The 18172-nt window shown below is 45.6% G+C and overlaps 1 protein-coding gene across 4 annotated transcripts in view; it reads right to left on the bottom strand.

Moving 5' to 3' along the window:
• The window catches only part of FOXN3 (forkhead box N3), a 391874-nt gene that overhangs the window by 5300 nt on the left and 368402 nt on the right, over positions 1 to 18172 (bottom strand). For all 4 annotated transcript variants that reach the window (XM_080807758.1, XM_080807757.1, XM_080807759.1 and 1 more), the window contains one exon: positions 11347 to 11452. In XM_080807758.1, the coding sequence (XP_080663884.1) occupies positions 11347 to 11452 (106 nt within the window). The remainder of the gene's footprint in view (positions 1 to 11346; positions 11453 to 18172) is intronic.

Here is an 18172-nt window from a genome sequence, read left to right as displayed (position 1 = left end):
TAAGTTCAGGGAGCAGGAATTAAAATATAAATGGATCTCTCTCAGTGGATAAAATTAACTTTCCCTGAGATTGCAGCATGGGTGCATAATCCATATATTACACACACACTCGGCAGGGAGTGACAAGCTCCTTCAATTATGAATAACTTGATGTGATGTTGTTGGTGGCGGCACAAGCCAGCTGCACTGACTTGGTGTCAAACACCTTCGGCTGCCAGGGGTCGTCATTACGGGACGCCACATACTTAGAAGCAGGAATCGGTCATCCCGAACACATTGGAAGGTAAGTATATAAGCACCTCTTCAAAAATCATTCACTGAAATGCACATGTGATACATGAGAAATGCCTGCCATTTTTCAGACGTAGCTGAGCTTACATGTACACTACTCACAGCAATCATGTTAATTTCAAAAACCTGGTACGCATTTTCTCATCAAACTGATGGGCAATAGCAAACATAAAAGGTGAGAAATCACATTAGTTCAGGCTGAAAATGAGCAATGCTTCCAACCAACAAGCCAAAGTACGGCTTCTAATGAGACATGGCCATTCTGCAGTCTTCTCTGTTGGTTCATTATTTGTCTAACCATACGTTATCACCTCCACCTTGCACCTGGGCCCAAGGGTCTTCTCTGGAACCAACAGTTTTAAATCTAGAGAACATCATTTAGGGTGAAGTTGTCCTCTTAAGGGACTGACCTGAGAGCTCTGGACTTAGGCATGCAATTAATTAATGGGATCATGAATCAGGGCCAGCGCTGGAGCTAGTTCAGTGCTTCTGTCTACAACCAAACACAGGTAGAAAGACATGGAAGACAAGAGATGGCTGGGAGCTTTCACTTCTAGCCAGGAGGCAGAAAAAACATCTGGAAGGCACTCTTCCGACTATCACACAAAAGATCTTAGGCAAAATACAGCAACACAGTTTTAAGTCACTGCGGGTTTCACTGGAAAATAAGGGGACTCAGGAACCCATGCAAACACATGTGTACCAAGAGAATGTCACATACACACAAAACTTAAAGGGACAAAATCTGAAACGGGAGCAGCAGACAACCAAGAAAGCCAGGGTTTCCCCACAGCAGATGAGCCTACTCTAGAACAAGAGTAGAACAAGAGCTGAAACTTATGGTGATGGGAACAGAGTGGCAGAAGACTGATTCTGGCAGCTCCTATGGCTCTTCGAAGGGGATTGAGGTGGTCCCTGGGCACCCAACATAAGTTTTGAAAGCAAATCCTCTCTTGAAGCGCACAACCTGAATTTCAGCCATCAGGATTCCCCCATACTAAGGTTAATCAAATATTCAAGTAGAAAGCTCATAACCTAAAAATCACCAAACATACCAGCAAACAGGCCATTAGGAATGAATAAATGTAAAAATGTCATATAAATGAAAAAGCAGAGGCATCTGAAAGATGATTCTCGGTGAGGTCCTAGGAAAGGGTCACTTGTCCACCACAGGCAGACAATGGGGATAAAAGCCAGTCTTAACCTCCACTCCAGATGGGATGCAAAGTAAGAAAGGCCTCCCCTGAGATTTTTAAACCACAAGCCTTGAGTCTCGTGGGGTCGAGCCAGAATTCCACTATGGGGACCCAAAGACCTCAAACTGAATTTAATTTAAAGTGCCCAATGATGCCTACTAGAAGAAAATACACTTTCTTTACTCTCAGGCCACAAAGAAGTCCCACAGATAAGACCTTAAGGAACATGAGTTTATAAACAAACAAACAAACAAACAAAACCACAAAAGAAATAGGCCACCATAAGGCAGAGGCAACAGAAAACCAACTGTAGAATCTGAACTGTCAAGCTGGAGAACAGTGAAGTAGATACACGACGTCAAGCATGTGCACAGAAATAAGAGGGAACTGAAAAGCATCAGAAAGGAAGATTAGATCCTGAAACCTAGACAGAGTTTGGAAAGCATCAGAGTTGCTTGAGATGAAAAAACTACAATCCCTGAAATTAACCTCCATGAAACCAAAGGAGAAAAATCAGTTAAAAAAAAAAAAAAAGAAAGAAAGAAAAAAGAAAAAGGGAAAAAAAAAATAAATAAAAAGCAAAGCAAAGCAGTGAATTGGAAGATGAATCTGAAGAGACTATATACCACACAGCAGAGACAAAGAGGAATACAGAAGAAGACCGGGCAACATGGGAACACAGTAAGAGCCAATGTAAATCCACCTGGAGTTCCAGAATGAAACAGAACGTGGGCGAGGACCCAATGCCTGAAGAGAAAACAGGCAGAGAATTTTCTCCTTTTGATGAAAGGTACCAATCTTCAGACTTAACCGACAAATACCATAGAAGATAAATAAGAAGAAATGTGTATCTGGATACATAGTAGTTGAACTGTAGACATTTTTTTTTTTAAAGATTTTTGTTTATTTATTTGACAGAGAGACACAGCGAGAGAGGGAGTGGGAGAGAAAGAAGCAGGCTCTCCGCCGAGCAGCGAGCCCGATGCGGGGCTCGACCCCAGGACACTGGGATCATGACCCGAGCCGAAGGCAGACGCCCAATGACTGAGCCACCCAGGTGCCCCTTGAACTGTAGACATTTAAAAGAAAAAGAGAGACAAGATTTAAAAGTAGCAGAAAGAAAACATTTCATCTAAAGAGTATCAGCAGGGAGCCTGAGAGGCTCAGTCCGTTAAGCATCTGACTTTTGATTTCAGCTCAGGCTGTGACAGCAGGGTCCTGGGACAGAGTGCTGAGGTGGGACTGGGCCCTGGAGGTGGGCTCTGTGCTCAGTGGGGAGTCTGCTCAGGATTTTCTCTCTCCCCTGGCCCCTCCCCCCACACATGCACTCTCTCTAAAATAATAAAAATAAATAAATCTTTAAGAAAAATAAAAAGGAGTATCAGTTAAGATAAAACAAGCAAAACAGATGAAAGTGGAAAAACATTCTTGAAGTGAGAGAGGGAGGAAGGAACAGTCAAACTAGAACTATATGCGCAGTAACATTATCTTCTAAGAATGAAGGCAAAATAAATATGTTTTCAGGCAAGAAGTCGTTAGGGCTTTAACTAAAAGCAGATACTCACCATAAGGAACTTCTTAAGAATATATTTCAGGAAAAAAGGAAAATGATCCAAAAAGAAAGGTCTGAGATGCGAGAAGAAAGGATAAGCAAAGAAAATGTAATCAAGTATTTTTTAAATTTAATTTTCTTTCAGTGTTCCAAAATTCATTTTTTATGTACCACACCCAGTGCTCCTGTAATCAAGTATTGACTGAACAGCACAATGATGATGATAACTAAATGACTTTAAGAAAAAAGAAACCTGAAATAGAACCAAAGTACTGGACAAATGTAACACATCATTTGGGAGGCAGAGAGAATAGCAGTTAAAGCATTCTAAGGGCCTTGTATCGATCAAGAGGTTAAAAGTATTGATTAACTTTAAACATTTTAAAATATTCATGCTACAAGTTCTGGGATCAACACTAAAAGAAGAGAAACAAAATGTATTAACTTCTAAACCATTAGAAGGAAGAAAATGAGGGATGGGAGACTCTTGATCAATTTAAAATAATGCAAGAAAGGAAAAAGAATCTGGAATCTGCAAAATAAAATGGTAGAAATAAATTGAAATACGTTATTTTAAAAGGGGCTAAAAATCTTCTCTAAACGGTAAAGATCGTTAACACAGAAAAAATTTAAAAAGCCATTTGTTTCTAAGGAAAAAACCTAAAACACAAAGACAAAAAAAGGTTAAAAGTAAAAGGATGGAAAATGTTGTCTCATGCCATGCCAGTGTAGCTATATTAAAACCAGAGAAGACAGATTTTTAAGGCAAAAAATCATTATTACAGATAAAGAGTCATTAAACATTCATAAAGGTTCAATTCACCAGGAAGATAAAACAGTTCTAAACATGGATATCTCCACTAAGATAGCTTCAGAATATATACAGCCCAAACTGGAAGAGCTACAAGGAGAAACGGTCAAATCCACATTGTAATGGGAGATTTTAATATATCATTCTCAGTATCCAATTAATCAAGTGTGCGCCCCCTCCTCTCTCTCACACACACAGGGTTAGTATGCAGACTTGATCTAATGGACATAGACAAAACATGTGTTAGTGACGAAGGTGTATTATTTTCAAGCACACATAGAATATTCTTAAAAAACAACACATACTAGACCATATGGCAAGTTTCCCAAATGGCGAAGAAGCAGTATCTTACAGATCAACTCCCTGACCACAAATGTCTGGTAGTTAAGAAATCAGTGTTGAACTAAAAACAAAAATAAGAAACAATCACCTTCTCCTCAGTTTGGAAATTTAAAGACACGCTCCTAAAAATACCTCTGAGTCAAAGAAATCAAAATGGAAATTAGAAAATACTTTGCACTGTTAATGATGAAAATAACAGGTATCGAAACTTACAGGACAGCACTAGGCAGTAGTTTCAAGGAAATTATAACCTTACATTTTTATAGAAAAAGAAGAAAAGTTTTAAATGAAAGTAACCAATCCAGGCAAAGAGAAAAAGAATAAACCTATAAAGAGAAAGCAAATTATAAATGAAAACAAAACAAAACAAAACAAAACAAAAAACAAACCAAACCCCAAAAAACAAAAAAACCCAACAACAACCAAAAACCAAAAACCAACCTGAAAATTGACTTTGAGAGGAAAACCAAAAAACTAGGGCAAGACTAAGCAAAAAAGGTGATGTTAAAATGAAATAAGGACTGAAAAAGGAACATAATTACAAAGGTATTTTAAAAGATGATAGCTTTATGCCAATAAATCTGAAAACTTTGGTGAAGTGAATAAATTCCTACAGTTTCATAATGAATTCAGAAAGAAATTAAAAATAAGCCATACTCTTCCTGAAGTATTTCCTCCTCTCCTTCCTACCATAAAGCATAACCTAATACTGAGTTCTTGAGTTTCAGAACTGCCTTCAAAGACCATGATTTCAGAAGACAGAAGCGACAGGTGCTCAGTTTTTAAAACAAACCAAAATATAATACAAAAAGACCAGTAGCAGGTACAGCATCGGGAAGAGTCAACGATATTGTGACAGCGTTGAACGGTGGCAGATGGTTAACTCTTGCCTGTTGTGAGCACAGGGCAATGTACAGACTTGTCCAATCACTACGCTGTACACCTGAAACTAATGGAAAATTGTGTGTCAACTATACTTCAATTAAAAAAAAAAGAAAGCCCAGGGGCACCTGGCTGGCTCAGTCAGCAGAGGATGCTCCTCTTGATCCTGGGGTTGTAAATCCGAGCCCCATGTTGGTGTAGTGATTACTTAAAAAAAAACAGAAGGGCAAAGCTTTGTCTCCTTAAAAAAAAAAAGAAAGAAAGAAAGAAAAAGACAGACCAGGGGCAAATCTTCCTTCAAGTTCTGTTGTTAGACTATACCCTATCTTAAAACTGAACGTTGTCAGCTTACTGAACTCCTGTGACAAACACTTTCTCAAGGAGAAAGACACAGTTAGGTGACCAGGAGCAGATCTTAGGCTGAGAGGAGTTTTCTGATGTTCCATTCTGACAGCACCTCAGGCACTGATGCTTTGTTTTAGAGTAAGACCATTAATTCCTGACTCGCTTCCTGTGCCATGGGAACTGTAGTTTCCATTTGAGGTCCAAATAATACTGAGAAGCTTTAGAAGGTGACTGGATGGGACTTTCTTATAATTTTATAAACTGCTGTGGTTCAGATGACGGCCCCCACTCCTTAAAGACAATGGCTTGGGCACAGATGTACACTGTCCTGAAGGGGGCATAAGACGCTCAATCTAGCCTTTTCCTGGGGTTTGGGGCTAAGCTTCAGGTGCTCAGAAAGGGGACCTGGGAAGGCGTGTGGAGGGCAGGCTGGATGAATCCAAGGCTCCCCACATTATTAACTTTATTTTTTTCCCCAATTGGTTTTACTGTGGTAAAACACACAAACGCGAAAAACTTGCCGTCTTGACCATTTTCAATTCTACAGGTCAGTGGTATCGAATGTATTCAGGATACTGTGCAGCCACCACCACTATCCAACTCTAGAACTCTTCATTTTATAGAACTGCAACCCTGTCCCCAATAAACACTAACTCTCCACTCCTTCCTCCCCTCAGCCACTGGCAGCCACCCTTCTACTTCCTGTCTGTAGGATTCTGACTACCCTAAATATCGGTAGCATGTAAGTGGAACATAGCATTTGTCTTTTTGTGACTGGATTATTTCACTTAATGTCTGTCCTCAAGGCTTATCCATACCGTAGCATGTATCAGAATGTCTTTCCTTTTCAAGGCTGAATGAGATTCCATTGTGTGTATATACCACACACTGATTATTCATTCATCTGTTGACAGACCCTTGGGTTGCTTAAACATTTTAGGTATTGTGAACAGCGCTGCTATGAACATGGATGAACAAATATCCCGTCAAGACTCTACTTTTGGTTCTTTTGGGTACAAACCCAGAAGCGGACTTGCTGGATCATATGGTAATTTGATTTTTTATTTTTAAGGAACCGCCATACTGTTTTCTACAACAGCTCCACCATGTTACATCCTTACCAACAGCGTACAAGGGGTTCAAGTCTTCCACATCCTCGTCAACACTTGTTAGTTTCTGCTGTCGCTATGGGTCATCCTAATAGGTGTGAGGTAGTATCTCACAGTTTTCATTTGCATTTCCCTAATGATTAGAGATGCCGAGCATCTTTGCATGTGCTTTGGCCATTTGTATTTTCTTCTTGGGAGAAATGTCTCTTCAAGTCCTTTGCCCTGGGTTGTGTGTTTTTCCACATTATTTATTTTATCAAACACCTACTTAATGCATACCAGGCGCCCGGCACGGAACTCTGCTTACCCTAATAATCCGTAAGACTGCTTTTCTCGTGAGAAGCCCAGGAACACACATACACACAATCACAGGGTAAGGACCGGGGAAACTTGGTTCCTGAGTTCTTGTGTGTAATTTCTGGCTCTGCTGCCTTATAAAGGACCTCCACCCCCAGCAATTTCCTCCCAGTCCTCTTTGGCAAAACTTGGGATATTTAATTCCTCTCTACCACCTGAATGATCACTTGGGGTCAAAAAGAGCCCTCAGAGTTGAAAGCAAGGGGGCCCAGATCCCAGAGAGTTTCTATGGCCCCTACCTGGAAGGCCGCCCATAATGCTATAAATGTAAGAAATTTGGGCTCCTGTTTCCCAAGAGGGCCAGAAACAGTTCTCCTAGGGCTCTAATAGTTTGTTCCATCCAATGTATTCTCTGCAAGAAATGTCTCTGGGGGGGCGCCTGTGTGGCTCAGTCGTTGAGCGTCTGCCTTCAGCTCAGGTCATAATCCCAGGGTCCTGGGATCGAGCCCCACATCAGGCTCCCTGATCTGTTGGGAAGCCTGCTTCTCCCTCTCCCACTCCCCCTGCTTGTGTTCCCTCTCTCACTATCTCTCTATAAAAGGAAAAAAAAGAAAAAAGAAAAAAAAAGAAATGTCTCTGGGAAAACCGAAGACACAGGCATAAAACTTTAAGACGTGTGAGAGTCATTTTGAGGATAGTATGTTTTGAGGACTCCATGCCCAGGCAAATGTAAAAATAAGCGGGTTTCCAATGACTAAGGATGGGCCAATCTCTGAGGTTATTGAGTAAAAAGTCAACACTGTAAAGTCAATTACACTATTGACAGATACTCTTACAAGGAGATTTCACATCATAATTATATGCAAAGGAACCCAGCAAATACAAGCTGTGTAATGATCAGCTAATAAAAGTAACACTTCATCTATGTCAATAACAGTTTCAGAGTTAAGACAAACAAACATGGCCTTTGCCACTCAGTGGTGGAAAAAAAAATCCCTGAAAGACAAATATTTTCACTTAAGGAGAAGTCGCTTAGACTCACACAGAAAACCTGTCACACAAAGCAGAGTAGGAAATCGGTCTTTAGTGGGTGCTAATGACTCTCCAGCCCTCCCTCCACACTACCCCCCCCCCGCCCCCCTGCACTAACGGGGCAGTGGTGGAAACGATGAACACCCCCAGGAACCCTTGGTCACCGCCACAGGGGCTGGCCGCCATCTGCTGTTGTTCTGTTCTCCTGTGGACTGTTTTCCTTTTAACCTCAGACACATGGTCAAATTTTTAAAAAATTTTAAATTACACTGAATGTGAAAGAGCAAAACAAATGCCCCTGCCCAAAGACTTATTAATGGGTTTTACAAAGACATTGGTTTTGCAAATACCCCTGTGGCTATGTTTGTATGTACTCTTTCTGAAAGCATCTCAGGGCCCATTATTTGCCAGGCATGTGGGGCACGAAGAAGGCCAAGTATTCTGAGCAAGGGTACTTGACCTTACAGAGCTTGCAACACTCCTGTCCCTAATTCCTCTTAAAACTGAGCTGGAAGGTGCGGAATTTGTATTTGGATAATGCACTGCAAAAGCACCATGGTTTTCTTGACTGATTCTCTCTTCTTTATGCAGACAGTAACCTGTCTAGTTTTGCAAACCAGCAGTTGTGCATTTCACTGAAAACGTCTCAGCAGGCTCAGGAAGGTCACTCTTAAGCTAGGCGTGCTTTCCCAATGGACAGCCATCAAGCAAGTGGTGCCGTTCTGAGGCTACTGTCACTCAGCCCCAAACCCACCCTTCCACACTGCTTTGCAGGCTGGGGCTGGGGCTGCCACACCATCAGGCTCCACGTTAGGCTCAGACCACAGGACGTGCCCTGGAAAGACTGGGAAGAGGGCGGAGGAAGAAAGGACACGCCCCTTCCGGCGTGTCTCCTCTTCCCTGGAGGCAGCAGTTCCCGCAGAAGCTGCTGAATCCAGCTCACACTCCCTCTGACGCTTACAGAACCCACTTCTTCACGTTCCCTTATAGGGCCTGCACCAGCAGGAGATCCTGGGATCTCCTGAGATCCTTCTGGTCCTTCCACAGGTCCCTCCTCCCAGCTCAGAGACTTCAGCAACCCCAGTGAGGGCTACCGGCCAGAGGTCTAGATCCCCACCACCAGCTCCTCTGCTGAGGTCCACCTCTGCCGGGCAACCATCATAACCTCTTCCCTTTCTTCTCTTAGCCCCAGGGGATATGGCTGCTTCCAGCAACTGCTCTCCCCATGATACCTGGAGCTCTCTTTTTACCCTTCCAGTTACTTGGTTAATAACTTCCTACCTGGCTAATGGTTCTTTACATGAAAGTCTCCCTGCTCCAACACTTAGTGTGGTTTTTGTCTCCTGAATGCACCAGAAACCTGTTCTGTGGTCTCTCACTGTGGCAGAGCCAAAGTGAGGTGCTTCCTGGACTGGAGAAGTGGCGACTAATGAGAGACAAGATGTCACTGTTGTACAGTGGTGCTTTGTTATCGCCCACCCGAAACATAACCAGGAGGGGAAAAAAAGGAAATCAATATTTTAAATAATCCTCTAGGGAGTACTAATCAGTATCGTGTATGCTAATATATGTGCTACGAGGGTAATTATTAAAATTAGGGGCTGGCTCCTGCTGAAGGCCAACCTGGTCTTACGCCTGGCTCCCTGTGTGCCTGGCTCCCCCGCGCTCTGCTCCAAGAAATGGCCGAAGCCACCTCCAGCCCCATCCTGGAAAGGGATGAAAGAATGCTCAGGATGACAAACTGAAATCTATGCCTGGAATCTGGTAACACGGGCTGTTGTTCCATGAGAAACTAGTCTACAGTCTCAAAGTCCTGTCAGCCAAAAACGTCAAGCGGGAGGTGAGGCTGAAAAGATTTTAAGCAAGAACAGAAAATGGAATATGTCTCTCTCAATAACGGGAGGCAAAGGCATTGGTACTTTGGCTTCATGGAAGAGGCTTTTCATTTGTGAACTCAGGAATTACTGATCTACAGAGAGCCATGGAAGATACTGGAAAGTACGAGAGAGAGACCCTTCCCATCTATTTTTTGGAAAGTATCACCATGTTGGATTAGCAGAAATGGTATGTGGTTTTATACATTTATTACTACTCTAATTCCAACCAGATTCCCTCTTCATCAGGTCCTAGACACCAGTGTCTGCCCTGAAGATCGGAGGACTTCCATCTTGGAAAGAGTAGGTTGGTTTGCCACAAGAGCGGGGGAAAGCGTCACGTGGTTGCTTCCCATGAGGGAGCTGGGCCTTGCATCTCCCTCAGGCCCCCTAACAGACTTTCTGGGCTGGGTTTCCTTTGGGACATGAGACACTATGAAAGGGAAATGGCCTTCAGATGCAAACTTGATCCAAAAGTGCAGAGCGTGAGCAAGGAGAGGATGCTGTGGGGGGCACAGCTCAGGGCGACGGGCCTTCCGAGCGAGAGCCTAGGCCCGACACTGTGCAAATGTGAGGAGTCGTTAGCCATCAGCCAAGTGAGTGAAAGCCAGCCTCTATCTACGGCAAACGAACCACTGAGAGGAGAGGAGGACACACAGAAGAGTTTTACCACACAGGGTCACCCATCAAAGGGCCACAACCAAAGTATGGGGCTTTCAAAGGAAAGAGAAAGCCAACCAGGGAGGCTCAGAGGCCACATTCAGAAAAGCTTTGTGAAGCAATCGTTTTTGTGATGGACCTTGAAGGAGGTGCTGCTTTGCACGAGGAGTCTGAGGCAGACTCAGATGCCTTATCCAGTTACCTCTGTGTGGATAAGATGGGCCAACACCGGACACCTCTGGGGGACAAATTTGACTCAAGGAGATGGAAGGACCAGGGTGATGTCAGACTGATGTGTGGGAGTCATGGAAGGTGCTTCTGCAGACAGCCAGAGAGGCACATTTTAGGAAATCAGTCTGGCAGTGGCTGATGGGTGGGCGGCAGGAGGCAGAGAAGCAGCAGGAAAACAGAAGGTGGTATCCAGAGTGGCATCTGTGAGGGGTCAAAGCTAGCGAGAGACCCTAACCCAGGGCTGGTAATGGAGTAAGAAGGGTAGAACAAAGCAACTTCCCAAGGAAGAGTTCATGTGGCAACTGACCCGATTCTTGGAAGAAGGGGAGTGATGCCTCCTGTTATTTATATCCCACTTACCAAAGCACTTTTCACACAGGATTTTGCATTTCATTCTAGAGGTAGACCAGTTGGCCTAGAATCTAATGAGCAACTTGCTCACCACTTCCTTTTCCCCACCTTGCCCCACCTTCTTAGAACAAACATGCTTAATTTGTCTTCATCTTCTCATCTGCTAAAAGACCAAGATAATTTGAGCCTAGGAAGAGAAGCTGGCGCCTGGACTGGGGTCCCTGGGAGTTACTCTGACTTTTCTGAACACGCAAACCAGGTTACCCGTCTTCACTATTTAGAGGCTGGGCCTCTTCATCCCAAGTGACCCCGGGGGAAACAAGATGATGCCCTACCCACTCCTTAGGCAGGCTTTGCCCAGTGTCTCCCTTACCTCACAGCTGCCGTCATTCCAATGGGAGTGATTGGCAAAGGCCGAACTCCAGGAAACAGCCCACGGCTCAGAACCCGTGCTCCATTTTGTATCACTCCTGGAGGAACTGGAAAAACAAAAAGGAAAAAGGCACCACACGTGAGTTCAACTGTGAAGATTTCTGTTTTGAGTCAGAAATTTTGGACACACCAGAGAGAAAGAGCAGGAAAGGGAAACTGAAAGAGAGAGAAAGTGATTATTATTGGCATAGAGAGTGAGCAGAGACAGAGAGAAATACATGTGCGTGCGTCCACGCACACACATACACACACATGCACACAGGGAAAGAAAAATACCATGCCTCAAGAAAGAAATTCAGTCAGCTGTGTCAGACCAATACCTTACAATCAAATTATTGATGCGCTGGTTTAGAAAAGGGTGAGTATTAAAAAACGTGCTTCAAACAATATCTTCTTGCATTTAAATACAAGCTTTCATTTCCAGTCAGACCCTAACAGGATCTCAAGAACACTGACAGAAGTCTGACAGCAATGACCAAACAAAAGCATTTCCTCATGCTTCTCCCATCATGGTCAGAAGCTGAGAACACCTTTCTATTTGTCCTTAATCCAACAAGGGAAAAATAGAGCCGAAATAACAGCAAAGCTGATTTTGCAAAAGCTACTTGGCACCTCAGCGCTCACCATACAGTTCATGTTCACAATGATTTCTGCTGCTGAGGAAAGACCCCTCCTCAGAGGGTTGTTAAGGGAAGCTCTGGCTCCTGCCTCAGAATCATGCAGAGCCCACTTGGGAGGGCCCACTTCCTCCTTTCTCGAAGCTTCTCCCGAGCAAATCTCCCGAGAGTTCTCTCATCATCCCGTCTTCTCCTAAATACCCTCGTCCTTGGTAACCCTAAGTGAACCTTTTTGCCAGGGACCATCGGATCCCATCTGTTTCCATACAATCCTACAGTGGCCTCACACCTGTCTGAGAAGTCATGCAACAGGGGAACCACAGGAAATCCCTGACAGTCCATCTTTTTCAAGCTCCCAAACAGCAGTTTCATTTGGTTCAAGCTAATACGCTCACTGTACTACCAATTCTCCTCCCTGTGTCCACGGGGCCAGGCGTGCCTCAGGAAGTGAGAGCCCTGGTGCAGGGCTTGGAGTCTTAGCTTTAATCTTACTTCCTCTTGTGTGACTTTGTGCAAGTGACCGAAATCTCTTCTTCCTTCTCTGAATAGCATCCTGAGTCACCCGAGCTCTGGCTGTGCTCATACAGCCGCTGGCAGTCTCATCCACAGGCAAGGTGGATAAACCAGGCTTTCCCAAACAGAGGCCACACCGAAAAGGATCTAGAAAACTATACATTCAAAAATGAAAACTCTTCTGGATATTAAGTTCTTCATGCCCATATTGAGTAGACTACTCCTTACAAAACACAAACACTACTTTCTACTCCTATAAATTTTAGGCTTCTAAGGGAATGTTTACATTAATATGCCACACCTTCAACAAGAGGTCCCTCATACAGGATGAATGTCTACTCCTGAATATGGGATATATAGACTGATTGCTTGAGAATTCTGTGGCTCTTGCTAATATTTTTGCTACTTTTTTTTTTTTTAATAGGTTTGTGCAAAGCCCTTGCCACTGGGTTTTCTAAAAGGCAGATGGGAGACAGAATTAAAACTAGTGCCCAAAGTCAATAGTCCCAGTGCAGTCCAGTGGTCCAGAATTTTCCCATTCTCCTACCATATTTAACTGTGACAGTAGGCTGAACTAGATCAGGAACTCTTACCCGTGTCCCTTACCCTGATTTCAGACAGCAGATCATCTGAGACGGGAGACTTACCAATTATCTTAGAAGCATGAAACCTGTATAATGTGATACTCTTAGTAAGTATCCTATTTTGGTTAGCTGGTAAGTTCTAAGGAAGAGGGTCTAAAATTTATATTAACTGACTTACATTACTGATTTCAAGACGTCCTACAGAGCTATGAGACAGAGTGGGATTAGTGTCAGTAGAGATCTATCGATCAAGGAAGAACACAGAATTCAGAAATATATCCACACATACACGGGCAACTTGATTTTTGGCGGAGTTATCAAGACAACACAGTGGGGGAAAACAGAACAACTGTAGACCCATTTGGGAAAAAATGAACCTTAGTCCTTACTTCAGGCCATACATGAAAGTTACTTAGAAATGGATCATAGACATAAAAACAGGAACTAAGATTATTAAGGCTTTCAAAAGAAAACCCAGGAGGAAACATACCCATAATTCCCAAGGACAGACACACAAAAATCAGGAGAGCTCTGGGGTTTGCAGACATGTGCTGTGGGTAGTTTGAAAAGAGAGGCTTTTGGTTTGTCTGTTTTGGGGACCTCGGCAAAGGGTTTTTTCGGTTATTTTTCTGTATGACAGTCTCTTCAAAATGGCCCGACAGCCACAGGCTGAGTTCAATTTTGATAATACTGTTGAAAACAACAGTTACTAGGGATCTCATTCAGAACAGCAAGACAATCTGACAGAAAGGACTACTTGTTAAAATAACTTAAAAATTTAAAATTGATAACCACAGTTGTAATTCTCACCAGCAAACCATGACAGTCCTGTATACGGACTGTATTGATTAATGGACTGGCATACCAAGTGTCTGCTTAGGTATTTGATGAAGGGGACACAGGGCTGCCACAGTTAAGTGGGACAGATAGAGAATTAAAGAGGCAAGGGAAACACACCACGACAGGTGCTGGGGCCGGGGGCCTGTAGGCACAGAAGGATGGAGACACCTGACCCGTAGTAAAGGGTCCCTGGGAAGACTTCCTGTAGAAAGGGCCAGCGAAGGTGGCATTCCAGGCAGAGGAATGGCACACACAAGGCCTGGAAGTAACAATGGCAGCGTGCACAAGAACAAAAAGTAATTTTGCGAAAGTGTGTGATCGTCTGTAGGAATGAGGTCCTTTGGGCTTTGCCCCATGGGGACTGGAGAAACCATTAAAGGGTTCTGAGCAGGGACATGGTCCAGAGTGTAGTGGCTGACAGCCACACTCTGGTATTGAAAGGCCCTGGGTCTGTGTCCCATCTCTGTCATTCACTGCCTGTGTCTGCTGAGCGAGCTGCTTCAGTAAGAGGACGGGGACAGAAATGAAATTTATCCCACAGAGTGGAGATTTCAGAGTTAATAAAGGCACTAATGTTAAGAAAATACATCTCGGCCATTGATATCAGCACCGTCATCACCACCACCACCACGGTCCTCAGAGCACCCCGAGGTAGCCTGTGCTGTCTCCACTCCCGGTGAGCCGAAGTCCGTAAGGACAGAGGGAGACAAACCGTAAGGTGCTAGAACTTAGCCATCTTCCTGGTCACAGAGCACAGCTGGAGCGTCAATGACTGCTCTGACCGGTGCTTCTGCTCCCATTGTGGAAATCAGGTCAGGGTCACCCCTGGTAGAAAAATGCCTGAGACACCCAAAAATCCTGGGACAACGACTGGGGTGCCCTGGGAAGTGAAGACAGCAGATGGGAGTCACAGAGCACAGGTTCTCTGGACTCTGACATGGCCAGTGAGTCATTCGCCAGTCAAAGAAGAAAAGCAACCCCAAGGACACTGCCCCAAGCCCAGAATCCTCTGCCCAAGTGCCTAGAACCTTTAAGCCCCAAGGCCATGCCCAACAGGGAGGGGAACAAAGAAAGGAAACCAGTCCTCAGTGCACACAGACTGAAGCCCAGGGTCCACTGATGCGTCTCACCTCATTTAAGCCTCCATGGAGGAAGTGTTGTGCAATGGATAAGAGAACAAGCTCGGGGCAACATGGCTTCAGTCTCCACTGAAGTCTTGTCCTACCACTAGCTCCGCAGTTTTGGACAAGTGCCCTAACCTTCCTGTGCCACCGTTTCCTCCCCTCTAAACTTCGCATAAACACAGCTCCTAGGGTGGTTCTGAGTATTAAATAGGAAGACTGATGTAAACTGGTCCGTTCTGTAAGCTCATCATCGCCATCTTGTTCACCCCCCTCCACCATCCCATCCCATCCCATCCCTCCAGCATCTTCTTACCAACGATCTAGAAGGAACAGAAGCTAAGGCCTCCCTGTGTCAAGACAGGGGGACATTCTTCTAGCCTTTTATGCTTTTTGTAGTTATCCCCAAATCTGTACTCACCCACTAAAACATCTTCCTGATTAATGAAGTGTGTTCACTTCAGAGAGAATCTCATGGACAAAGCTATCCCGCCACATTAAAAGGCTTTCCCCAAGCTATTTCCCGAGCCTCGCAAGACTTCTGGCACATAAACTAGGCTCTTCTCCTGACTCCTGGAGTTTGGTCTCAAATGAGCTGCAACCGAATGCGGCTTGTGCCAGCCCTGGCACTTCTCAGTCCTTATCACTGGCAACGCTCTCCATGGTGGGATGACGATGTGTTCGTATTTGCTCACGGGCTGCCAGAAGCCAGCTGTGGCACTTAACTATTCTCCCATCTTCCCTCCTTCCAGTCTCCATCCCCAAGCGTCAGGAACGAGGCTTCCGAAAAACGAATCGCAGCCAGGCTAAAACGTCTAAGAAAGGCATCCTGAGGTCCATATTTAACTAGTCTTGGGTCTGGGGGACTCGGAAGGAGCATGAATGCATTCCTCGGCCCTTTTTCTGTCCGCAAGCCTCCCCTCCTATTGATCTGTATTGCCCTCAGGGTAAGCCAGAACACCTCAAGACCAAGCCCTTTACAACCAGCCCAGCCCACCCAATGCCCTGAAATGGGTCCTTCAGCTCCGTCTGAGAAGGGACGTAGTGCGAAACTGGACATGTCCGGCGCAGGCCTCCAGCACCATCCTGTGCTGTTAGAGCAACTCAATATTCAGCTTTTACTCGCAAGAAGACATGCGCCTGAGATCCTCGAGCTGCTGAGAGGAGGTGCCAAGGATAGGACCCCCAGAGCTCCCAGTTCTTGCCGACTGACCACTTTCTCCCATGCTACAGAGTGACTTGAAACTTCTTTATTTTTAACCAGAAGATGGGAACCCACACACAGAGAGCTGAGCCCAGCAACACTGCTCACCGTGATCTAACCGTGATCACCTTGGAACCTAAAAAAACGTCGATGGCACAAGACAGACTTCCCTCCAGGCTCCGCCAGCCCGGCACTTCCCCATCCCGGCTTCCTCAGCTTCCCTCCTGACGCTCCGCTTCCTTGATTTTCACAGCTTCTAAAATAAACCTCGGAGCTCCTACTGCTGCCTTTGGAGGGCAGCCCTGGCTAACGCTACCAGAGGCCATAAGTTGAGCAGCAAGTGATACCGATAATCCTTCCCCTTCCCGAAGTCGGTCTTTCCACCTGCTTACTTGGAAGGATGCTGGGAAGGGGGCTGGAATGGGGGAGCCTACGTGCTGGTCGCCTTTCTTCTCCAGTGCCTGGCGTGTTGGATACATACCCCACTTCGAGGCAGGGAGCGGAACGCCGCCTCCATCCCTCCCCTCTGCTGTCCCGTTTTGTTGTTCTGTTTATGATCCAGAGTTCCTCTCTGGGAACATTGCAACTAGGGCTTATATAAGCCTTTGAAGATGAGTAATGGTGATATGACTTCATAACAATCCCTCCATTGGGGTTAAAGATGACACCCAGGGCTTGTCAAAGGGGAACTGCAAAGCAGGTACTTCTGTGGACTCTAGAAGCTGGAATTAGTCTCTTTTAGCCACTTTTATCAGTGGTTGGAGGGGCGGGGGTAGGTGGTCGGATCCGATGAGGAGCTTAATCTAAAATTCAGAGCTAACGAGGCAGCAATGCCCTGTGCTGATTTTTCTGGAAGCAGTGTTCTAGAGCGCATGCAAGACAGAATGGCACACCTCAAAGATAAAGGGGCTTGGCTGACTGGAATTCTCACCAGCTTCTTGAGAAGCCTCCTTTGTATGACCTACTCAGCTCAGACTGGATGGTAGCTGGTCTGCCAGCTCCGAGCTAGCTTTGCAGAGGCTGGGCCCCGGGGACGATGAGAGGAACCCATCCAAGTGGCTGCTATCTGGTGACCTTCAGTGGAGTGGCTACAGAGGTCGATGGCAAAGGAAGAGCCTTTCAAGCCACCCGGGGCACCCTCTTACAGCTAGAAGTGACAGCGGCAGACAGACCAGGCTGGTGGCCTCGGATCAACCAGGGCATCTCACAGCCCAGGAGGGGAAAACAGGGGGCTATAAATAGCAGCACACGAGGAGGCTCTGTAAGCAGAGCTCGGCCACAGCCCAGCCCGGGAGCTGAACACAGCGTGCTCCATGCAGATGCCAGTCCGTGCTCACCATGTGTGGGCAGAGGGGCTGCGGGAGCCCAGCTGCCATGCATACGTCCCCACCGGGTCTTGCGCACACAAACACCACCAGGCGGGCTGCCCATCCTCCAGCATGGTGGCTGGGGGCGGGGGGGGGGGGTGCTGCCTTGGAAACTTTTTGGTGAGGAATCACCTCCCACTTATTCCAGGCCTCGGGCATGCTGGCAAGGCAGGGGAATGGCGCGGCACAAGGCATTCACCAAATCTCAGGAAAAGCAACGTGACACAAGTAAAATGAAAACAAGGGGGAGGGAGGGGAAGAACGAAGCCATGACATGCTAAGAGAAGACCAAGGCCCCGGGGTAGAAACACACACCTTGGACTGGTTTACCAGGAGGCTGACCAACAGCTGCCTGGCTTCCCAAGTGCACCCAAGTACACCCAGCGGACACTCACTGCCAGTTCACTTCCTTCCTCTAGTTCTACTCTCATCTTCAGGGGCCTGACTCTGGCCTGTTGACCAGCGTCTAGCTGGACCACTTGGGGATTTTACTAGAGACTGGGGCCAGATGGAAAGGTGAA

Source organism: Martes martes, assembly GCF_963455335.1.
Source record: "Martes martes genome assembly, chromosome: 7".
NCBI classification, from domain to species: Eukaryota; Metazoa; Chordata; class Mammalia; order Carnivora; family Mustelidae; genus Martes; species Martes martes.
Note: the sequence above shows the minus strand (reverse complement) of the source record. Positions and strands in the feature narration are given on the sequence as shown.